At 37.3% G+C, this 25235-nt stretch overlaps 1 protein-coding gene across 1 annotated transcript; it reads right to left on the bottom strand.

Moving 5' to 3' along the window:
* TSPAN3 (tetraspanin 3) lies at positions 1-25235 on the bottom strand. Its single transcript, XM_062583617.1, has 7 exons — positions 25062-25235; positions 11776-11967; positions 11061-11135; positions 7436-7537; positions 6177-6329; positions 5773-5856; positions 1-931 (listed from the first exon to the last, which is right to left on the bottom strand). Exons 1-7 carry the CDS (start codon positions 25122-25124, stop codon positions 839-841), a joined length of 762 nt encoding a protein of 253 aa, XP_062439601.1. The 5' UTR covers positions 25125-25235; the 3' UTR covers positions 1-838.

A 25235-nucleotide genomic window follows, 5' to 3' on the forward strand; every position in this document is an offset into this window, starting at 1 on the left:
TTTATAGGGAGGATATACAGAGATTTTATTTAATCAGGTTTACTATTTACAGTTGAGATCACTTTCACATACTACTTTGCTACTCTACAAGGCTATAGTATTTCCAAACCAATTTAAGATCTACAGTCTAACAGTTCACTCAACACATAAAACCGCTCTTCATAGAAAAATGAAATATTACAGAACAGTAGTGCATCCATTGTACTCCTGAAATGCCAGCTTGTATTTTAAAACACTAACACTTGGAAGAATTGATCTCTGATGATCAAAACTGCAGTCACATGATTCTAAAGTTTTGGTTAGTAGTCATTTTGTACAATTTTTTTATATATATAAAGTGTACTGGATTTAGGTGTTTTTAAAAAGTGACACTGGTGAGGGGCAATATTAAAACATTATTTCTCAAATTAAGACAGCTGGCTTCCTTTGTACAACTTTGGCCAAAAAAGTTCCATGTAGTAAAGGCTAACAAATTCTCTCTATATATGCAAGAATCAGTTAATGCTTAGAGGTAATCTACCAAAATAGGCACACATCCTTTGACTTTCATGTCAACCAAATTACACTTGCAAATGGTTCTGAAATTAGAGAGTTTACTAGTATACTAAAACATTTAGATACATGAACAGCTGGCTAAAACAGTGAAAGTCACAGGTAATTATAGGGGTGCGTGGAAAGCCGAGTTGCTTTGCCCATCACCAGTGTACATTACAGCTGTCCTCATCTGTGAAAGGTGTGCTTCAACTAATTGTAGGGCTCGAAAACTATCACAGTAGACCTGGCCCATTCACCTTCCACATAAATGAGATAAAACTGAACCTCATGTTCACATTCTCTTCTAGGCATAGGTTCCGCCAGTGATGAGAAGTTCGTAAGCAGGATCCCGACTCCTCCTACATAGTACTATACAGGCACACAACATCCCCAGAAGCTATGGAGGAAAAAAGAAAACAAACTGAGTACAAAGATGATACTTCAAGAGACTTAATTTCTGCACAGAAATTGCCAGCATCTTTCATAATACTGTAACTGTCCAGAAGGTAAAAGGTAACAAATTTTTGGAAAAGCTTCACTTTGTTGCAAAAAGCGTAGGCCACAAATTCCAGCTTTATTTTCTTGCAGAAATGTCGTAAACATCTTTAACAAGATCCATTTTAGTCAGCAACTTGTATTCAACTATTCAAAGGGATGAAAAAAATAATTTTTGAAAGGTAGTTCTTTAGATAATGTGGTATGAAAAAAATGAAGTTAAGCAACTGTATTTATTAGTCCTTAATTGCAATGATCAAAAAGGGCATGACTTCAGAGTTTCACAGATCTGCCTTCCCCTTGGAGCTTATTTCAAATGCTGAATCTTCATTAACATGCTACACAAGTTAGGTACCTTCTGAATTACTCACTTTTAGAAAGTCTCCTGCAAATAAACTATGCAGTACTGTGATTATGCTGGCACGTTTTCCAGAAATTTAGGTAAATTTATTCACAAGACTGAAGTCAGGTGAACATGATCAGGGACTTAGGATAAATGATACTGTAGAAATGTTGCATGCTTTTAGAGGGCAGGATAAGATTGCACCTTCTCAAAAAAAAGTTTATAGCGATATGTTCTATAGTTTGCAGTAACTGGCAATAGTAAAATGGTAAAATAAGAGACTGTTTTGATTTGTTCATATGTGTACAGGAAGAAGTCTATTCACAGATGCAAATACTTCAAGAGGCTCTGGTCACAGCTATGAAATATAAAGCATCACCCAGCAGGTAGGTAAATTCCTTAAGATCTGAACAAAGTGAACAGAACAGTGAAATAGGTAGCCAATTAAATGCAAAGTTTCTTCATTCGATACAGCAAAAATCCAGTGAAAACCATTATCACTAGGTTGGATGGAAGACTACTCACTTTTATTAAAAAGTTTGATGCAAGTGCCACATGCATTACACTTGTTAAGTTTTAAAACAAAAGCTGAAGTATTAGGTTGCATGTATATGCAGTTAAGTTTGCTGAAAGATTGAAATAACAGTTTTTAAAAGCCTAAATAAGCCTAAAGTAGTAGTGATTGAAGAGATGCATAATGGAACTCCAGTATGAGCTCTTAATTTCCTAGAAAGGAACAAGCTGTAAAGGTCAAAAATATTCTGTCTGGAGTGCATTCTCAGCTTCTGACATACACATTAGTTCAGCTCAGGTCCAGAAAAAGCATCTGCAAGATAACCTAGAGTATGGCACTTCAGCTTGTTGGTAAAACCAGGACTTCCATTGCTTTTCATCAATGTTTGGTGTTTCAGCTCATAGACCAACTCCCAAAATAATTATATTCATGTCAGGTTCAGAGTTCCAATCTTTAAAATTGCCAGTAAGGAAAAACTGAGTTACTTGAGAGTGTCTCTTCATGGCCAGAAACTTTCCTTCTAGGGAAGGAGGCAATATCCACAATTCAAAAAACAAAACCAAAACACTCCAACTCACTAAGTTAGACTTGTGAGATGGAAAGTTTGTCATAGTAGCCAGTGGCTACTATACTTATAGGCAACAAGCCTTCTTCATGAAGATTTCATTTTTTCCCTGTTCATAATAACAGTAAGACTAAGCAAGCACTGCAGAGAAGAACACCTCCTTCAGTCCTTGCAGACTTTATTATATAGAGGTATACTAATCAGAATCATACTCTCAATTCAGGCTTCCGCTCTGATATTAACTCATCTAGGCAAAGCAAAACCAGACACAAATGAACCATCACAAAAGTACTTCAGAAGAGTTAAGCCTAATTCAGTGAGCTGTGTAGTCATTAAAAGCAGAACCATAAGTATTCTTACCTGAGATATCATGGAAATCAAGCCATTGCTCACATCATACATATTATTCCAGCCATGTATTTCAAATACCAAACAGATGGAACCCCCCTACACTTATTCACAAAAATAATCCTAGTCAATGACTCAGTGAAGATATTCAACTTACGTACAGAGTTGTGTAGAATCGTAAGCAGCATCAGGCATTATAGTACAAAGTCATGAAAAACTACTGAATCACTATTTAAACCATTTACATATTTTAGGATGTTAGTGAGCATTTTCCCAGAACTTACTGTAAAACACAGAAATGACTCCCTTATTTCATCTTTCTCTACAGAAATATTTTAGCATGACAATTTGGAAAATCTGCTGGCACCTCTAATAAACCTTCTCTAAAGCAGTTGATTCTGTTTCTCTTCAGCTGTTACTTAACATGGTGAACAAGTTTGTATTAAAGACATACTCACACATCCATACCCCTTTTTAAGAGCATTTATATAAAAAGCCACATCTCCCACAATTACAAGTGGGAAATCTGCTTGCAAAGAGTAATACATCAAGTTTACTTTTATACGAACCAGTTTACCTTCTTCTAGGTGTGTGTGTCGGGGGGGGAGGGGGAGGAAGGGTGTACAGAAAAGCTAGCTGGCAGTATTGGACTAGAAGAAACTATGTGGAAGCCTGTATCAGGAAAATACACATCCAAAACTTAGTATATTGTACACGATCACTACTTAACTAAAAAAAAAGCTACTTTTAAGAATGATTTCTGCATCTACTCAAGCAGCACTTTTACTGCTTTTCACTCTCTTCAGTTTGCCTCCAATTTATTAATAGTTTTAGGCTGTCAGTATGATTGAGACCAGAGACCTTGGTAACTAATACAAACACACCAAAAGTGACCTTTACACAGAGAGATTTTCCACAAATCAAAATGTGCAAAAATCCCACTATATTCTTCTCACAATTTTTTTATTTTAAAGAAAATATTCAAGACTAAGTTTGCTGAAGATAAGCTATTAGAGACAATGAGCTTCTAGGGAGCCTTATTATACAACATACTAAATAAAAATCAGGTCACAGTAGACTATGATAAGTACTTACAGGAGTAGTAATAAAATACACCAAGTATTCACCAATTATTTGCCAGATTATCAGTCCACTAGGTTTTCAGGATGTGACCTGTATTATAGGCTATTTACTGAAGATTATGTTCTTGTTTACATTTCAATAAGCCTTTAAACTGTTTTACTGAGAAACAGACAAATATATACTTAAATTCTCCATAATAGATAAGAGGATGTCACAACCACATTGAAAACTAAGTTTTATGTCTTAACTTTTAGCAAACAGATCAGTGAGTATATGGTTTAATATGAACTCAGCTGAAACCAAAAAGTCCTTTTCTAGAACATGCAAATTTACAGCTGGAAGCATTTGAACTGCATAACAAAGATACAATATGACCTCTTACAGAGTTTAGTGTGATAATTACTCAGCGAATATTACTTAAGTGAAATCTCAAAAGTATCCCAAATACCCTTTATTCTATATTTATTCTATTCATTTTCCAAACAGGTGTCTCAACTTGTTTCATCTTTAAGCAAAGCTATTTCAAACTGTATATTGCAGCACTAGCAAAAAGATCTCTGATGCATAGTTTGTCAAGAAAATAACATGCACTTTCTGCTGATAGCCTGAACTACCAATATGTGGAGACAAATCAAGAAGCACCCTCTAAAAAGATACAATCTGAACTATAGCTTTAAACACCTTAAGTCATAAAAACAGCAATTTAAAAAAGTGTTTTCCTGTAGAAGACTGGGCACAGATCTCAATAAAAACTAAAGTTCTGTATCTGAAATAATCCAATTCTGGACAGTTCAAAAATACTATGATGTACAGTGTTACACATGCTTATGAGTGCAGCACTGAAATAGAAAATTTAGTTTCAGAAGTTGATTTACAAAAGAGGACCTGCCCTCACACATACAATCCAGTTCAAAAGCTGATTTTGAAAACAAAAATGACTAAACCATTTGACTCAATCAGTAAAACGTTTTCTGAGTACAAATGCTGGTAAGGGCACAAAATTAACTTGACATTAGTTTTCAGGTCTTAGGATTCAGCATGCGTAGTACATTTCTCAGACAGAAATACTGCCAGAATCCCAAAAGATTGTGTACTAAGCCTTCTGAACTGAGCGTTCAAAATTCCAAATATACATGTATCTCCAGAAGACACCCCTGGTCTTTCTGAAAAAAAGAGTAAATACTGAGGTATAAATTAGCCTTTATTTCCCTTTTTTATTTATAACCCAGAAAACTAATAATAATAAGGACTTACATGGGAGATAGCCTGCACTCAATCTTAAGTAGGTAGGGTCCTCAGTTTGATTTTTTTTCCTGCAAATCTAGCAATCAAGACACCTTCAAGATACTACGTAAAGCTCAATTTAACAAGAGTATGCTGTCAAAGATGCTGGTGTATCTTTTGGGTGGTTTTAACATTATTCATATGCCATGAAACATACTTAAGTTGATGTATCTCTAAAATGACATTAGTTATGAGCTATCTGTGGTAAAGCAAATATTTTATGTCAATTCAAGTGCTAAATGTCATTAGAGCACATTCATGAGATACAGGCACCTAATGCTTGAATATTTAGTTTAAGACAGTTTAGCATTTACATTCTAGTAGATTACTGCATGTAATGTTTGAATTGTTCAGCCTTCTTCGAATCTAACAGAAGGCATATCCATGTAACAGTAGTATTTAGATCACGCATGATTGAGAAGCTTTGTATTAGAAATACTTAAGATTGACTGCGGTCCATTTATCTCCAAATCAAGTAGGGACTAAAGTTGTTAATAGCATGCACATATCTATAATGACCTGGAGAGCAGTTTAAAGTTTCATTTGGAAAAAAAAAAAAAAAAAAAAAAACTTTATAGCTTAAAAAAAAACCCCCAAAACTCTTACCTGAATAGCAGCAAAGGCTAGTGCTGCCCAGATAACATACATCATGATCTCTTGTAGCTTCTTTACAACCAGAGCCTCACAACCCTGGAACAAGTAAACTCATTATGTATCTATTTGGCAACCATACAGGACAGGCAGGGAGAGCCCCGTCCTCCCCGCTAAACCTCAGATAGTACATAAAAATAACCCAAACACTAAGACAAACCTAAAAATATAAAGTCAGTACTGACAATGCCAGTACTGGACAAAATGGAAAAAATGTTTCCCCTCTCCTTTAGAAACCGTGTTTATTTCCTGATAAACCAAATATACCTAATATTTCATACCCCAACTAAAAAGAAAATTTAGTTGTTGTCAGCAGGTCTACATGGCTATGTAAGTTCATATTTTGTTGGCTATCTTACCTCAGAATAAAGGTCCATTGGGCGGGTCAAACTGCCAGTACAATTGCTGAGAGCTGCTTTGCAACAGCTAAGCGGCACACTGTTATTTTTAGTTTGTTTGAACCAGACAGTATTCTCCCAGTCTGAATAGTTATGGATCCCACAACAGCGCAGCTGAAAAAGATACCAGTAAAAAGCCACTGGGTTTACCAGTAGTGAGATGAGACAGTAATTCTAATTCCACCATCACATGTATTAAGTAACAGAGGCAGCCTAATCGTAAGTAACAGATTATCCGACAAAGTTATTTTATCAAGCTATAGGCTGCATGGTTTATAAAATTATCAGCAGCTTTAAATCATTTAACATATATTCCTTACAAAACAGGCTTGACATTCCAGTTCCTGATGAGCATTTAACAGTCCATTTCACTCCCCTCATGCTCTCCCCCAACAAGACAAATAGCTTTATTTTAGGGTCAGAATAGCTCCATTATTATAGCTTTCTACAGATGCTTGAAACTGTTTTCTGGACATAGTTTGGGATAAAAAAAATCACAGTCCATTTGTCTCATAAAACAGCAGTCCAGAATTTAAGTTAATTTTATATAGTCAAACATGGCTGCATAGAAAGCCTTCAGGACACTCACAGACCACTGTGGGCCTTGGAGTCTTCCAGTGTGCAATACTGCCTTTAACAGAGGTACCAGCTTAAGCGCTGAATTACCAGTTTGTCACCTTTGCTTTTTTCCTTTCAGCAAGGAATCTTGGCAAGGTGTTAATTAGTAGTACACCATTGATTTAAATGCATTATATAAAAAATACTGCATATTACTGATGAAACTGTAAGAATATTGAAAGCTCCTGAATGTTGCCTCATTTTGATGGTTACTTTTGCCCCAAAACAGCAAAATCAGAAGCTTGCAACACTGAAATTTAGCTAGAATCAAGAATGCTTTTTTGTCATGTTCTAGATAAATCTGTGCAGGAAATTAGAGCATTCTATAATGTCCATCACAGAAAAACAGGAGTACTAAATACTTGGATATAAACACCTATTATAGACTGTTTATTATGCAGCAAAATACACCTCCCCAAAGGTTTCATAATTCCACTGGTTGTAACAATTCAAACTAATTACTGACCAATTAACTGTTTACTAGATTTGTCAAAACAGGGGAAAAGATCTTACTGATGCTGTGTTGTTTTCCTACTTGTTAATTTCAGATATAGAAAGGACTGAAAAGCTTCTACAAAACACTATGTGCCTGGCTGTCTCACCTGTCTCTGTACATAGTCAATAGCACGACTGGCTGCATCAGGATTTGTCCCATTATATCCATTGTATACTTTCTGAATGCTGTGATCAACTTCATCCTCCACCTGTGAAATATTAGTAAAGCATCCACATTAGTACACTGACAGAAGTAGTAGAGGTCTAGATATAATCAGAAGTGAAACTATTGTGATTCAGATGATAGGTTATCTCTGCTTACTGAAATCAGTATACTTCAGAGGTACAGCTTCTTAAAATTCTAAATCATTTTTTGCAAGATATTACTAGTTTACAGCTAATGGCACAAAAAAGCCATACTAGTTATCTTACATAAGATTTTAAACAAAGCAGCTTTGAGATATGTCTCAATGGAAACTGCTTTTATCATGATACTGTGGCAGGGATACCATGAAGTTAGGAGCTGCTTGTAGGAGTATGTACTCTTCCACTTCCTCCTACTCCTTCAAAGTTCCAAACCAAAAAAAAAACCCATCACTGTATAAGCACCTGGGCTAATTGACTGGGTTTGGGACCCCAATGAGTTATTGATAACTCATATTATCTGCTTTTCCCATTCTGACTGAAACACAGGTAAATTCTCAGAGACAAGGTCTTTTTGCTGACTATTCTATCCAACAGTGACAGAGCTCTGCTCAGTTTTCCTCCTCTCCATCTCCTGAGAAATGGTGATGGCAGTACATTGTATATAGCAACAGCTACTGAAACAGCTTCCAAAGCTACTGCAGATGAATCAAACTGCTAAAGATGCTGCCAATTACATGTGTTAGAAATGGATGCCACCCAAGAATCATCACTTCTCCCCCAAAAGATGACTGATAATGCCCACTTCTGGAGGAAATATTTCTAGAATCTTTTAAGAAAGATGCTTCACTGTAACTGTTAATTAAATGCACTGAAAATTTTTACAAGTTTGGTATAGCTAAACATCAGTACCAGAGTAAGAAAAAGAAAAATGAGAATTCAGAGCTAATCTATGACATGCAGCAGGAATTACTTGCAAGGAGTGTAATCTGAAGTCTGAGTATTAAATAAGCATGCATATTCTTCAGTAGACTTGTAAGTTACACTAGCAATGACAGTTATCTTTACAAATAGATATGCATGAAGACAGATACAAATTAAAGCCAATTCAGCCTGCACAGGCACTTTTTTCAGACTAGCTTAAATCAATTCTTTAATGATCTAACTAATTTGATTTACAACTCTGATTCTATTTAGTCACACGTAAGAAAACAGACCAGTTTGTTATACAGGTTTTTAAATCATTTATTTCAGTCCATGCTTGTATACCATTTGGCTTACAGTTAAACTAGGACAGTACGATGCCTGTAAGCCATGCAAATTACATACAACTCAAACAGGAAAAATCTTGACTTCCAGCTAACTGGCAAGCTTTTTTTTGGGGGGGGGAGGGGGGGCGGGGCAGGGAGAGGGAAGGATGGGGAGGTAAAGGAGACAGGAAAGAGAGGGAAGGAGCGAATCATTGTTCAGGAAAGCCTACAACTCCACAACCAATAGCCTGTTTAATCCCTGCTGCCATTTTACAGAAAAAAAAAAATCTTACTGTTAAGGACCAACATTGACCTGCTGCAAAATCTACTAATCTATCAATCACAATAGTGCCTACACAAGCTTCATGTTGTTCCGAAGGTGTCTAAACCGGATCCATGCACATGGGTTTACAGAGGCATGTTGGAAAAGTGATTTAAAGGTCACTAGTGATTTGAAAAGGTGCAATGCCACGTCACTGAGGCAACATAGCATTAGACTGTCACATCTGGTACCAACAATTTTGACAACTACTGCCATGACTCCAATCCATCCTTCTGTACAGGTTTGTACAGATTACACTGAAGTAGTTCCAACATGATTTGGGTGCCTTGCTTTTCCTAAAATTCAAAACCACCTCCACATAACAATCCCCCCCCCCCAAATAAACCCGAACACCCACAAACCCTATATGCCATGTCTGAAACTGAACAAAATAAGCAAAGCACAGAGCTGCCTTATTTGGCCTGGCAGCAATAATCAGAAACCTAGGTTGTCGTCACCTCCCAATTCACTGTTAACAAAAAAAATATTTTTTTTACACTCAGATTGCTGTTTTTAAGTACAACAAAAGACACTAAATAATGAAAGAGTAGAAAATTGCATTCTTACTAAAAAAAATCCCATCTCTCCTGTCAAAAGATGTAAGACTTAATTTTCAAAAATAGGCTTTCACAAATGCCTTATGCCAGCCTAAGACCATAAGACCATACTGCCACTAAAAAGACGTTGCCTTCCCTTTTCTCCTAAGCTCTGACTCTGCATTAGTGTTTGTGAAACTGTATGGCAGGTAACTAGGCAAAAGGAGAGATGATAGCAAGGGACCAACCCAATTTTAGATTGGTTTAAATGTGTAACTTAACAGATGGTCTAGGTAGGAAAGACACATGCATCTTATTTTATCTGCTCTGATCATCATTAACTAGAAGAATGCAAACCACTAAGACTGGAACCTAGAAGAGAATGAGATGACCAATGCCCTGTCCAGATCAAATCAATGGTGATGCCTGAATTACTAGACAGTAATACGCTACGCCTGTGCAAATAATGCAGCAAAAAGGCAGCCATTCAAGTTAAGTAATAATTCATGACAATTCACATTCTCCAGGAAGCGTACCACTTTCCTTAACAGTTTAAGGACTACTACTGCTACAAGCTAGAGTCCTACCTAAAAAACCACCCATCTTCTCAAGGCACTGCCAAGATCCAAAATCATATGTAGACCATGAGAAAATACATCTTACGTTTAAATATTTCATAGGGAATTTCTGTTGAAGCAGTCTATTCCAATTGTTGCTAAGTTTGATTTATAGTACATAGTTCAAGGTCCTGTTTTCAGCTGCTTGAGGCAATTTTCTTTCAATAAAGCAAGCAAAATTTTTTAAAAAAACTTAATGGTGGCCTCATCACTTCTTCCCCCCCCAAAAAAAAAAAAAAAAAAAAAACAAAAACAACAACAACAAAAGGCAAGCAGAAAAATGCCAAGTGCCAAACAAGCAAGATCTGGATTCTTTGTTTCTATAATCACAGGAAAAGATAATGCTACTTTAATTTAGCTTGCTATTAGGACATCACTGAAGTGTGGTATGACAGCATCATAGGACATGTCAGCTAAGGAAATGCAGCTATAGTGAAAGCCAGCAAAATCACACAAGTTTGAAATTCCTTTTTCTTCACACTACATTTTGATATATCCCTAATGTAGTATATTCCTGTAGTAATATTCCTAACATACATTTTGCTGGTAGAAGTATAATTAAAGAAACAAAACCAGAAAAATAGTAACAATTTCATTAAATACCAGGACAAGTCATAACTTCTTCAGTCATAACCCTGCCAACCACCTGTAAAGCTAGACTGTATTATTATCATATTCAATCTATTTCACTTGATTCATTACACAGTATCAATTTTCAGATACTAGCAGCTCAAATTAACCCACCTGAGGTTTTTTCTTTAACAGCCACTAACAATTCTATACCATTAAATACAAGAAAGACTATTTTTGTATTTTGGTCACAGTTGACATCAAAACATTTATCAAAATTGAGGGAATATTACCTTTGCTCTGTAGATGTATCCAAGAACCACCACCACAACTTCAGTGATAAAAACCAAGAGCAGAATGATCACGAACTGTAAAACACAATCCAGAGTATTTGTGCAAATAATTCCACTCATCTTAAAGAGTCTCAACTGAGCCTCCAAGGCTTAAAATAAAGCAACTTCCCAGGTAAGGTTTTAATTTAGCAAACAACAAAGCAGGCTATTAAGTTGACCAAATGAGTCCAGAGTTTAATTTCTTGAATGAAATTAAGAGTTCATAATTTCACCAAGTAATAGAGTTAGAACTGCCCAGACAAGCAAGTGCTGACCATTAAACCAATCCAGTGTGGTGTTATGTTTCTAATCAAGTGTTTCTTCCTATCAATTAAAGCTCAATGTTACATCAAAGAGGCTATCTGTGTTGCCAATTCAGAGCAGTAGGCGGATTAAGGAAATTTTTTGTTAGATTAAGCCCTGAAATAACCAATAGAGGCATCAAGCTTGGGGAAAAATTAAATATTGGCCTCTCCCCTCTCCTCCTACCCAAATTCTCAAGCTGTAGTTAAAAAAAAAAAAAAAAAAAGCTTGAAAAAAAGCATAAAATACTGGAAAAAAATTACAGCTGTAAAACAAGAACTTAAAACCACACATTTTAGAAGTCTACTAAAAGGGAAAAAAGGTTAAATATACACAATGGGCAATCATCATCACACAGAAACTCTCAACTTACAGTAGCAAGTCCACAGCGACTTTCTCGAATCGTGGCACAGCACCCAATTAGTCCAATAATGAAAAGAAGCGTCCCCACAGCTATGATAACAACTGCTGGAATAAGCGTGTAGACATCTTCAAAGAAGTGATCATAGTCGTCATATGTGATGAACACATAGGCTCCCACGTAGCACAGTATGCCTGCTGCTGCCTACAACAAACACAGTAACTCGGTAAGTTTCTTTCAACAAGATGTCCTCCTTTCTGTAAGCCTATTTTACAACAATTGTTTTGTCAAGGTCCATAAACTAGTTCTCCTCTGAAATTACATATTTAGACATTGACATCTTTGCTAGGTTATAGGGTATGTCCGTTAGGAATACCTCAAATGGGCTAGCTAATTCCAACTTTCAAATTACATTTAATCTAAGCAGATTAAATGTTTTGACTACACTATAGAAGTTTTCCCTGAGGCATGTTTGAGAATGAGGGCAATCGTGCCACGAACACTAAAATCTTGCTGCCTGTTCTTCCCCAAAACTTTTCTCCTGCCCCATGAACTAAACACTTCACACAGTCTAACACTCAGAACTATGAGGCAGCACGTGATAACAGGACTCCAGCCCAAACAGCAAGCAATCTATAATTGAAAAGTTTCAGAACATACACTGTTACTTCACCTGCTGTTATTTACTTATTAATTCTTCCATTTTGCTGTCCGACTACCACACGTTAGAACAGCATTTATATATGCATACCAAGCTTTGACCTCAGCTAGAGGCGCAAAATCCTGCTGAAGACAGCCTTTTTGAAGTGTTCACAGCACTTGAAAACGTGACTGTAATCGACAAGCCAGGTAAGAATAGCTATACAACTTCAGTTAATAAAAGACTGAACTAAATACTGTAAGACACATCTTCAGCTTTTAAAAGCTATTCTCAAACTGGTCATTGCACAAAACAGTCTTTTTTAAAGGAGAAAAAAATCCCTTTGTGAGTTACCACTATTTAATAGCAAGTAAGGCCTGCAGGATGAATCTGCAAGACTAACTCCACTTCAAATTTAAAACTCTAAAAGTGGAGCACACATTGAGGCACACTTACCAGCCTCAAAATTACCAGACTCCCTACATATAAGCATCTTCATTAACTTAAAGCTGTTTTACACTACGTTTTGATATATCCCTAATGTAGTATATTCCTAACACGCATTTTGCTGGTAGAATTATAATTAAAGAATCAAAATCAGAAAAATAGTAACAATTTCATTAAATTCTAATACATTAAATAGCTGCACCAACTTAACCCCCCCCCACTTCATCAACATTGTTTCACAAAAAGCTTTTTGTAAAACCATCTTTCCCATGCTTGCTGTGGAAACAGTCCTGTTACGCATCAAATGTTTGAGTTCCTCATTAAGTGGGGCATTTAATTATGCTCAACTGATTTGCAATGACAATACTCATTTGAAACTTTTGTGATAAAGATGCACAAGTTGTGTTGCTTTGCTAGGCTAAGCTAAAACACTCAGCAGATGCAAAGACTAAACTAAGATCTGAGGAATTTCACCTTGTGCGAAGGGTACAGCGCCCCCATTACAACGGGGTCTATATTTCAGGTGCAAAAGTTTGAGTGAAATACTGCACGCTTTGCCTCCGACCTGGAGAAGAGAATGCTGCGGGCTGCCTCCAGCCCTTCTTTCCCACTCAGAGGCCTTGTAACTACCCTGTCCCAGGAGTGGGAAAAGGAGAGCAGATCGATGTATAGTGTTAGCTCGAGCAGCTAGAGGGTGGGACACACTGTTGCAGAATTAAAGAATCAGTGAATAATTCAGGCTGAAAGGGACTCAGGAAATCGTTTAGTCCAATTTCCTGTTCAAAGTAGGGTCAATACTGAACTTCGACCAGGTTGCTCAAGGCTTTGTCCAGTTGGGTCTTTAAAATCTTCAAGAACAGATTTCACAGCCCTCTGGACAACCTGTTTTGTTGTTTCACACTGAACAAGCCAAAAGAATACTGATGCCTCATATGTAAGCATTGTTTGCTACTGTGTAATTTAATATCGCAGTGTTACTGCAACTCTTACGGAATAGTGTTTTCTGTAACAGTGCTGCAGAGGCCATCTCAAAGAACAAGGCATTAAGAGCCAACTCAAAAGTGTCATTAGTTCTATGCGGATTTGAGTAATATAGTTCATCTCTGAAAATAAGTAAGTATTCTACAGGAATGTTAAAGTATCCAGGAGGCTCACTTGCATCAGTAAAAAGTGGTATGTAGATACAACAGTAGTGAAACAACTGAAAAAAACCATAATGAGCAGAGACAAAAAGTGAGACTTCTTCACCAGGTAAACTCTGAACAAGCTATTAAAAAATTTTTAAAAAAATATATAGCCACTTTACACAAGAGATTTAGAAACGCAAATCCAATTCTAGAAATCACATCTAACCATGTTAGATACAACCTGGCAAAAGGCAGACACAGTTTCTGTGTACAAGGTATACAAGGCAGAGATCCAAAGCAGAGTCACTGAACAATGGAATTATATTAACTGTTGCCTAGCAGTGAAGCTTATGAATGACAGGCCAGCGATGTCATCTCCCACGTCTATGAACCGCAACGCCTGTCAGAAATGTGGTATTCTGCAAGGTGGGGGGGGGGGGGGAGGGGGAACAACAACAACAACAAACACACTCAGCTGCAGTTGTCAAAGTGTATAGCAGAACTATTCATGAGCCCATTAGGCCTCCTCTGCCGTTTTAATTGAAATTAAGTGGCTTCTTTTCCAAGAAAGATCTGGTTCATATAAGCAGATCCAAAATTGTTAATTACATGAACACACACACTTAAGGAGACATTTGGAAGACAAAAAATTTAAAACAGTTAAAGCTTAAGCTGTCTGCTGATGTTAATTCTCCTTCTTTACTTTGAGAAGCACAGGCTTTCTAGAAAATTTTGTTCTTCCAGTATTATGGTGGACAAAATAAGTCTAACAAGCGTAAATTAGATACTCTCTCAAGCTAAAAGAAAAAAACACAGTGCTAAAAGAAATTAATACTTTGTTAGGACTAACAGAAGGTCAGATTTTTCTTTAGACTTTCAGATTACAGCAACCCAGTCTCAAGTCTTAACTAAATCCTTTTCACACATGGTACAATAATGACTAATCAGCCATGACAGCATTTATCCTTTGGTTTACTTCTTCAGGAGTTGTGGAACTACCTTTTCCATATAAAGAGATAGACTAATATACACAGCTATTGCTGAAATGCTCTATCTATAAAGCAGAAAATAAAACTTGCAACACAAACTTAAGAAAGTTGAAAGACATTGCCTCTACTTGATGAAGTGGCCATATCCCTACCAAACAAGCTTACCTTTTCCTCACAAATCACTTGAGCAAATGATCTTAAAAAAATAAAATTACATCACTGGCTGCATTTTAGGTTGAATCACTGAGTGGTCTTACAAGATATAATTGGACTCCTTTTGGATGACACTAATCCAGAAGATGAATGCATTTAAGCACAGCAACTGCTAACAGGTGTTCAGTCCATGGAACCAGACTAGCCTGAGGTTCTCCTTCACTACCCCCAGCGCAGTAGTGTCAACATCTGGTCCTCAGCACAAACCACTTTGCTCCATACCTGTTGTCCCATGTATATATTCATGAAAATAAAGTTCAAGTATCATCATAGCAGATAAAGGCAAAGAGGTAGTTTTACCGATATTAAGCTACCTATATTGAACAGTGCTGCCTCAGTTAAATACACATCTGAAGTTTTAATGCAACATGGACTTACTCCAGATATGAGCTGCTGCAGTTCAGGAACAGTGTCTTTTTTAAAAAAACGTACAGAACGGTATCATGACCTTCCATCATTTGCTTTTCAAAAACAGATCAAAAGAAACTGAAATCACAAGTAAAGACACAAAGATCATTTAAAAGAGCAGAGCAATTCATGTCTCGGTGCTTGGGATTATAGAGTAAACAGTAAGTCTGCAGAAGTCTGGATTTCCTGAAGTCAAACACAAAGGCATTTGAATAAAAAGAACATCCTATTTACTACCAGGAATTTTCCTATCATTAAATGGAAACCAAATATATGAACTGCACACAGTTCAAGTAAGTCTTTGATAAACAGGATTTGAAAGAAGAATTCTCAAACTTCATCTGCTCAAGGCTCTGAATACAGATGACAGCAGCTCCTGAACCTGTGCCAGGTCACATGTATGCTCCAGGGAGACGACTGGTTATTCAGCATTCACACATCCCTTTACAGTTGTTTGCATCTCTCTTGTAGTACCCAACCTGAAGCAGCATACTCATATCTTTGGACGCAATAAGCTTTTAAAGAGATTGCCAAAAGAAGTATAGTGAACATTTGCTGCAAAAGGCTTAAGTACTTAGCCCTCCCTTTCACCATAACAAAAGTTTAAGAACACAGACCTCTTAGAGGTCAGAAAAGCTTGGTAGTGTTGCTTTGGCATGGGCATCAAAGCAATTATTAAAAGCAGAACAAGTATGCAAGTAACTGGAGAGGAGAATATTGAAGAGGTAATGCACAATGCACACAATGACAAAAAAAGCACCTCTCAAAATATCATAAGAAAGTGTATTTGAAGTTTGGTTCTCAGGATAAATGAACAAACTTCCCCATGTCTTTGGGCTGGTCTCACAGAGCCTCCTACACACACACCTATTCCAGAGAAGTAAACCGAGAGCTTTCACCTTTGACATGCACTAAAGTATACAGAGCTTCAGGTTTCCAGACTTACCCTGAAAGAGTTAGCAGTCTGCAGATAAATATTAGGAACTGTATTTCTTTTTCAATGTTTCTCACCTAGAGCAACAATTTGAAAGTTGAAACTTTTGCTGCCTAGAAGGATGAGCAGAAAGCAGAGCTTGAAACTGCTTGTTCTCTTGGTTATTTAGTTACCAGCCACAGACACAGCAAGTTAGTTTAACACTTTATGCTACCCTACTAACGTTCATCCAAAACAGACCTGAAGACTCGCACAAGATTTTTTTTTTTTTTTTTTTTTTAATGTACAAAGCATCATCAGTTACATTACTTGAAGCATTAGTCCATTTAGTGGATCTTTTGCATTTCGGGGCCAAAATGGAATCCACCAGAAAAATTAAGAGTTCTTTCTGATACCCTTAATTAACTGGGCCAATGAAGAATACTTGACCCCTTAGAATCTGCATTTTATTCACTCATTTAAGCAAATAAGCAAGCGAAAGCAGTAGTAAAATATTGTATACGAACGGAAAATATTTACATCTTCTGTCCAAGTAATTAAGTATTACACCTTTTTGGTAAGGACACTGAACCCCGAGGCAAATTCCCATTAGTGTGAACTTTACCACCAATTGGAAAACTTCAGGAATGATATAGATACCATCCTAACCATGAGTATCTGTCATTCCATGACAATGTCTGTCTTGAAACAGATTTTTTTTTTTTTTTTTTTTTAACTAAAATGCACTACAGTACACTCAGATACACCATCTGTGTCATCTTTGATTAAGAGAAGCAAATAAAATAGATTCTTTTTCTTGCCTTCCACACTAACAGACTCTCACTTTTTCTGGCTGGATTCTGTCCAAGGACCATCCTCCCAACCTGCATTTTGCTCTCCTTAGGTTAACCTTAACTGAATCTTGAAGTTTCTGCAGCCTTTCTATGTGGGAACACATTTTTAAAAAGGCCATGTATTCCACATGAAATTTCTGAAGGTGTACAGTTTTTAATCAGTTTGTTTCTTCCTAACAATTACTTCTCTAATGCATGCCAGTGTCTCAGTGTCTTCTACTTGTAAGAAAAAGTAAAGTACAGAATTTAGTATCACCTGATTTTCCACCCAAATTTTTTTCTACTATCTTCAAAGGTAGTTTTTCACACTACTTTTTCATTATTTGACTTCTGCTTTATTCTTCTGATATTTTCAATTGTCACCATCACTAGGGTATTCGCAGCCTCATCTCTGTCAGATGCAAAAATATTTTTCCTGTTCTGAATTTTTGCTGGCTTTCTGCCCTTCAAAAATCTAGTTTCTCATTTTTAACATCAAAAGTCCTATAAGAGCGCTCTGCTATTTATGCCTCCTTACACTCTTTCCAGTACTTTGCTTCTCCCCATCTCCCTCCATGTTCCCCTCTAAAACAAACATACGCAGATACTTGAAGTTATTTTCTTTACTTCCTTAAGCAGGTGCCCATCCATCTTAGAATCCAGCAGCTTCCTGACACTCTACTGTGTTCTCCATGATCATTATCTGGAACACTGAGCTGTGACTGTCTCACAGATCTTTGTGAGAGGAAGACTAACAATTTATTCAATTTTATAACATGGCTGGAAACATTGTAAAGGCTTACAAAACAAAGAAATAGACTATTCAATTATAAGCCATATTTTATCTATACTAGCCAGCTTCAGTTCTGTAACATTACACATTAAAGAACTCTCAATCAGTTACTTTTGCAACTGAAGCAAAAGGCTGAGCTATGCTTCTTTTGCATTTGGCACTACATGTGTCACTAATTGCAACAGGTAGTACACCAGTAGATTGAAGTAATTTATTTATTATTAATTATTTATTTAGCAGACTTATTTTTGAAGAAAAGAGATCTTAACAATATAACCATTCTTTTATGTAAATTCTGTCATCAGGGTTGCAATCTAGTGCTCCACTGTTTGCAGATTCCTTGCTCTACACAAGAACAATGATTACTCCATTCAATGAAGCTGCTTGCCAGATAGAGCAGTACTTTAAATTCCACATGCTAGTCAAAAGATATCACATTTAGGTTTGCAAATTGTCTTTGCTACTGTTAAAAGAAAGCTTTATTTTTAAGCAGAAAACCTGATGCAAACAATTGCAAAAGATCTCATGAACTGAAGACTTAAGATGCATCCTGTACAGATACATAATACTAATACTGCATTTCTTAAAAGAAAAACAGTCTTACAAAATCAGAACCCAGCCCATGCTCACTAACTCAGAATTTGTGTCCAAGTACAGTAAGAAAATTGTTTAGAGAGGTCTTGATAGTTTCAAGGGTTGCAAGATCCTATTTTCTAGTAAAAACAAATCTCTCTAATGCGCTGGATTCCCAAGCAATTACGTGTTCCTGAAAATAAATTCCTCATTTCACTGACAGAGCACCAGAAGCAAACTGCATAATTTTCACATCCAGAAACAACAGTCCTTCAAGGAAAAGGTTCAATCAAGCATTCAGGATTCAAGTAATGCCTGATAGGGAGCCTATTGGCTCATCTGTCAGTTTTAATTTGTGAGCACCAAAGAACACCTGAGAGTTTTCTTAAATACTTCCTACTCCTTCAAAGTTTGGGTCAGAAACAGTTCTCAAACCTACAGCAAAATAGAAAAAAATTACTCTGTCAATTCCTAAATGTAGAGGCAAGTGAGCTCTACCTTTTTTAGATGATCTAACACAAAATGTAACTGGATTTTGTCCTTGTGGTATTTCCTTTCCTCCTCTCCACTAGAAACAAACCAATACATCACACCTGTGATTCTGTAATAGCTACAGTTCCTTTCATGGATAGCAGAGCTATTTTCTATGATTTAATACTACATAATTGCTAACACCAGTTACTGTATGGTAATACGTACACATAAGCTGTAAAGTGAGTACAGAATTACAGGATGTATTCATATTATATAGAACTGAGGTCTTGAGTTTTCTCTGAACAATCAAACCTTACCAAAGAATGCTTTATAGTAGCTTAGTCAGATATATTGTAAAATTAGTGATTTCAAAGCCAGTGAATAGTTGCAAAGTAGTTAAAAAAAAAAAAAAAAGTTAGTTTACAATTACTGAGCAGGAAGTATCACAGAAGCAGAACCAGAGTTCATTCTATTTCTAGGAGTATTTCAAGAAGCAGGTCACACATGCAAACAGATTATCCAGTACTGTTCCAGTGATGCAGGCTGTCAAAGCATGCCTTGAAATTACTTCTCTTAAAGATATACAAATAGATAGACTCCCTTTCTGATGCAAGACTACTAGTGTCTTCAAGTATTTCATCCTTTGATCCAATATCCTAAACACAAGCCAGAATGCATTTCCCTCAAATTTCCATCTTGGTCTTATTTCTTCAAACTGCTTTTCACTGAGTTATGCAAGCCATCTACCTGATAAAGTCTTAATTTAATAGTTACCAAATTTAACAGTTAACAAAATAAATGTTTAACATTCTCTTGAGTATTTATTCCAGACAAGTCCTTCCTATCAATGCAGACTTATTTTTTTAAACAAACTGCTTGAAAAAAATTCCTGTTCTTAAAATATTTTGAGTATTTGTTCAATACCATCCTCAAAACATATTTCTGTTTTTAGAAGTGTTAAGATAGCACCTAGTAGACTACAGTTCAATACTTTCTTATCAAACTAATTATTCGCATCTTTCCCCACTGGAAATCCACCCCCCCCCCCAAAAAAAAAAAAAAAAAAAAAAATCCTAAATCTTCTGACATTCTGGTGTAGGCATTTCCACTCTATGAAAGATATTTTTGAAAATATATCTACTAGAAGTTTTACCATTTCTTTCCAAAGATACATTGCCTGTCACCTCGCAGTTACTTTCTATGCAATAATTTTTCTTTAAGGAAAGAAACTAATAGCACCTAAATGAAAGTGAACTTGCTTCTTGACCAAACAGATCTCACACAGACATAAGAGCCAACTGAAGTATGGCTTTTCCTTTGCAACTTCTCTCATCTACTTCAAAGCTAAACACTAAAGCATATTAATCTGATCCCTGTTTTTCTGATCTTTGAGAAGGGCAAGTTGTAGTTGATGCTTCCTATCAATGTAGGCCTTCGCAAAGTACCTCTGAATTTAAGCATGCTTTCCTAAATTATCCAAATTTCAAGAACTGTTAATATAAAGCACCTATATCATATTACCCTGTACAACTATCAGTAACAATAGTGGCTTTGTCCAAAACCTTTATTTTAAAATAACCTGCAAGTCCACAGCAGACTTGATGCTCATTTCCCTCACAATTAAAGCTCAGGTAACTCTGAAAGTATCACATCAGAAACTTAGAGTGGTGCATAAATCCCATTCAGCTTTCTATAAGACAAACTAGTATTTGTTCTGCAGCTAGAAGAGAGAAGGCAGTTTGCCCAGCCCTTTCTGCAAAGAAAATATCCTCTAGCACACACACAAAAAATACAAGGGAATGCAAAGTTAGTATAAGAATTAAAAAGAAAATAGGAAAAAAATTGAAAACAAGAACTTTTAAAATGTTGATGAGAAAACTCTGGGCGACCTAGCACAAGACTTTTCTGAAGAGAGCGACAGATTTGTATAATCACTGGCAAATTGGGTGGAGTTTGGTTTATTAATGTCAGCAGTCACAGACGAAAAAGTGAGCAAAGCTATGACCTGTTAGTAAGCTTGATCTGCCCAATTCAGAAGATCTGAAAGGCAAATGCTGATTACAGAGCTGGTACATAAAGGGACTACAAACCAAAGTCCAATATTGAAACAGAAGAGAACGTTACTTATCATGATTTAAGACAGTTTGAAGGTATAACTAAGGACACTCCTCTTGATAACTGTTTCTACACATGGGGACAGTTTGTATTTGCAGAAGTCTTTAGTGGTATTGTTTAAACTAGCTTTCTTCTCTGTGCAATAATTTGGCAAGTTTTTTGCTGCTCCATTGCCAGTTTGCTTGCTCTACATTAGTTTTATTTGCATAGCCATGTCAACTGCAGGATTATTAACAACGTGAGCCACACCTATACTAATAAAGCTTAGACACAAAAGCAACTTCGTGTTGCCAGTCTTTTCTAAAGCTTATCTATTATCAAACACTAGTATCTCACCATTGATGTGAATCAAAAGTAGTAACAGAAAACAGAGAATGTATGAATGTAATACATACATAAGCCCGAAGCAAACACATTTCAGAGTACAGTATAACAAACTGAACAGCAGCAGTGTTGCAGCTTCATGCAAGAGTAAAGGTGCCATCATTGAAACTATCCATTTCAGTTGTGGTGGAAGAAGGAGAAGGGAAATCAAACAATGCTCTTTATCTATACGGAAACAGAAGAGCTTACACTACTCCTTCTGTTCTTAAACACTTCAAATAATCAGGCTGCATTTTGATACTACTCTAATGCTGATCTAAAGAGACCTAGCTGCAGTTTAAGTGTAGCCCAGTGCTGAGCATACCTTTCTCTTGTTTCTTGCTCTTTCCTTACACCAGTACTTGTGTCCATCTGATATTTGCCATACCAGGATCAGGAAGCTAAACAAGAATAAAGTTTTCACCTTCACTTTAGGGTTAGTTTTCTCCTGGACAGGGAATTAACTAGTTAACTGCAGGATCTAAAGAACACCAATGCCTGCCCAAGGTGAGCAGCAAAAAAACAGCCCCTTTTAGCAAGAACTCAAAATTAGACTCGCTTGTGAAGCTTCAAATTACCCTGAGAAGGGAAAGATGAGCCGGTGATAGCATCACAAAAGCTGAAAGACTTAAACTAGGTAACAAAATTCCAGCTCTCTTATCAAGACAGCATTAGGTTCAGCCTATCAAAAGAACAGCTGATTAATATTAAATACTCTTCCCTGAACTCTGCTCTAGATTAACATCCCACTAGGGAATTCAGGCCGCGCACTACAGAAAATAGTACCAAAGGGAAAAATCAAGAATCAACATGCTTTGCAATTGAAAATTTGGAATATCAGGTTTTTAAAAGTTACATTTACTACTGAGGATGTAACTGAGGAATATAACAAAAAAAACACCTTTGTTTTTTCTTCAGGCAGTAAAATCAATGAAGTTTTCCAAGCATCTCACATACATAAAGCTCTGAACTATCAAAGCACTCTGAACAGTCACATCATTCTACAAGTATCAGACAAATGTTTGTGTGTATGGGGAGGGCGGGCTATAATTCAGTTCTATCAGTTAGCAGGGGGTTATCAGTAACCCCTTACTCTAGCAGGGTTTTCAATGACTACAGCAAACTTCTTGGGCTTAAATGTGGAAGCTACTTGCTAATACTACAAACCATGAAGATAATGATCATAATATATAAGATTTAAAGACCATATTCTGCACAAACAAACTAAATTTATAAAAGCAATTAAAGGTGCTTTCAAAGCTACTTGACCAATTACATGTAGTTGTCTACTGTTAAAAGTATCAGTGGAAATCTGGGTGATGCACAGAAGCGGTTACAGTCAACTAGACTGGTACTAAACGTTAATATACACATTCAGATCAGTCAACAAGTGAAACATGCTAGATCAAGAACTGAAATTCCCCCTTCCCTTCTGGCATTTAAAATAAGATTATGTACTACTTTTGGTGAAAAGTTGTAACAAAAAAGGGACCATCCATTCTTACTTATTTCCATGTAGCAGCTAGTCAGAGAGAAAAACGTTGATTTTGTTATTCTCACTTTTTTGAAAACCTGCCTTATTCTACATGCAGCTGATTGGCAGTATGGTTTCTGCACAAGCAACACAGTTGCCTCCCTGCCAAAAACCTATCAAGAGAAGTTGATGACTTCTTAAACTAGAGACAACTTACAGAACACAAGATTGGGGACATCTTAATTTGACATGAAGTATTTCCTCTCACCACAGTCTGTCCATTTTAACTGGAGTCAAGCCTGTCTCGAACCAAAATAGTAACTAGAATTGTGCAGCACCAGATTCAACACTACTCAGAATCATCTCTACTCCTGCCTCTATTTAAGCTGAATAATTGCACAAACTTTGATCGTGTAGCTAAATTACTAAGCGTGACAGATAATAGGCAATCCCTTTCAGATACATAAAACAAAGGCTATCAATAAACACTTGGAGTTGGGAGTGAGGTGAAATTGCATAAAGATTTTGTGTTAATTTGTGCAAAACAAAATCTGATACTAGTAACTAAAAAGAAACTATTTTAAGATGTCACCAAAGATATAACTCAAAACAGCTACATATCTAGTCATAAAGTATCACATGGTAGCTATCAAATTGATTTTTAAATGTCATTTGCAACTATATCTAACACAAAAAGCCATGTTCAACAAAGGAGGTTCCAAACAAACAGCAATACTAAAAGGCTAGTGTAACTAAGTAGCACTTCAAAGATAAGTAAGCAAGTCTATTATACCTCAGTCAAAACTACTGGAGAGTCTTAACGTGCATCACAAGTCAAACATGCCTCCTATTTACCGCTCATCTCTCTCCAAACTCCGAGTCTAAGACACAAAAGCCAGTTAGACAGCACAGATGTGCTTTTTGACAGACCGCAATCTGTATTTTAAGTATCTGAGAAAGGCATTCTTTGTAAAAAGCTAAGACAAGAACATGTACCATGTAACACTCGTTAGATTTCATAGAGCTTTCAATATCAAATAGAAAACCATACAGCTATATATACATATATAGCTATATTTATTGTTTTAATAGCCTATCACCCACTACTCTTTTTCAAAACCGAAATTTTTGAACAGCTGGGACAACAGATCTTCTGTTCCTGCAGCTGGGATTAGACGATAGAAAAGACTGTAGCTCAATCTAGAAAAAGCAATCTTAAAATACACACAATACTCTTAATTTTGGTTTAACTTACTTAAGACTTATATTGCCGCCATAAGCCAATTACACCACTGAATATTATACCAGATTACAACCTGCACGGCCATCCTGAAAGAGCGTCTTACAGGAATCTACTGCTCCAACAAGCCAAGTTAACTTTTATCTTACTGTCTGCAGGTTTAGTTGCAGTAGTATGCAACTGTGTTTACTAAAATAAATGAAACACAAAAGCAGCTTTAGAAGTAAATACATCACGATTTTATGTTAAAAATAGGTGGAAGGAAACAGCGCTCCACACACGTCTCCGAGCACTTGGGACTGGCATCTTCCGCAGAAGGCCAAAACTCCAGACGTCTAGAACAGCTTTACAGAAAGTAAACCGGCGAGGATCCAAACGCCCCCACAGCGCGCCGCAAGCGGCGGCGCCTCCACCTCAAAGGCCTCCGGTGCTCGCTTCACTGACGGGCCGCAGATGCCGCGCGTCCCGGGCCCGCCGCCCCCAGGCCGGGGAGGGGCCGCGCGCGCCGCTGAAGCCCCCGCGCAGGAGCGGGTAGCTGCGGCCGGCGAGGCGGTGGCGGCGGTCTCCCGCGGGGCCGGGGCAGCAACGAGGCGGCGGCGCCTCCGGGCCGGGCCCTGTCGGCAACGGCGCGGCTGCGGGAGAGCGACTCCCCCTACCCCCCGCCGACCGCGACCCCTCCCGCCGCCCTCGGCTCACCCAGAAGATGAGGTTAAGGAAGACCAGGACGGTTTTGGAGGAGGTGATGCCGCACTGCCCCATCGCTGCCGCTGCCTTCGCCGCGCCTCAGCCTCAGCCTCCGGCCGCGCGGCTCCGCTCCGGCTCCGCTCCGCCACCGCCACCCGGCCCCGCCTCACGTGACCCAGCCGAGCC

This window comes from Rhea pennata, chromosome 10, assembly GCF_028389875.1.
Source record: "Rhea pennata isolate bPtePen1 chromosome 10, bPtePen1.pri, whole genome shotgun sequence".
In the NCBI taxonomy this organism is placed as follows: domain Eukaryota; kingdom Metazoa; phylum Chordata; class Aves; order Rheiformes; family Rheidae; genus Rhea; species Rhea pennata.

Bases quoted from the DNA above. Each gene is read 5' to 3' on its own strand.
- TSPAN3 (XM_062583617.1), bottom strand. From the start codon at position 25,124: ATGGGGCAGTGCGGCATCACCTCCTCCAAAACCGTCCTGGTCTTCCTT. The intron at 11,136-11,775 runs GTAAGTTGAGAG...TGTGTTTTACAG, and splicing joins GTCGCTGTGGACTTGCTACT to TTCGTGATCATTCTGCTCTT. The intron at 932-5,772 runs GTAAGAGTTTTG...TTTCCTCCATAG, and splicing joins TAGCCTTTGCTGCTATTCAG to CTTCTGGGGATGTTGTGTGC.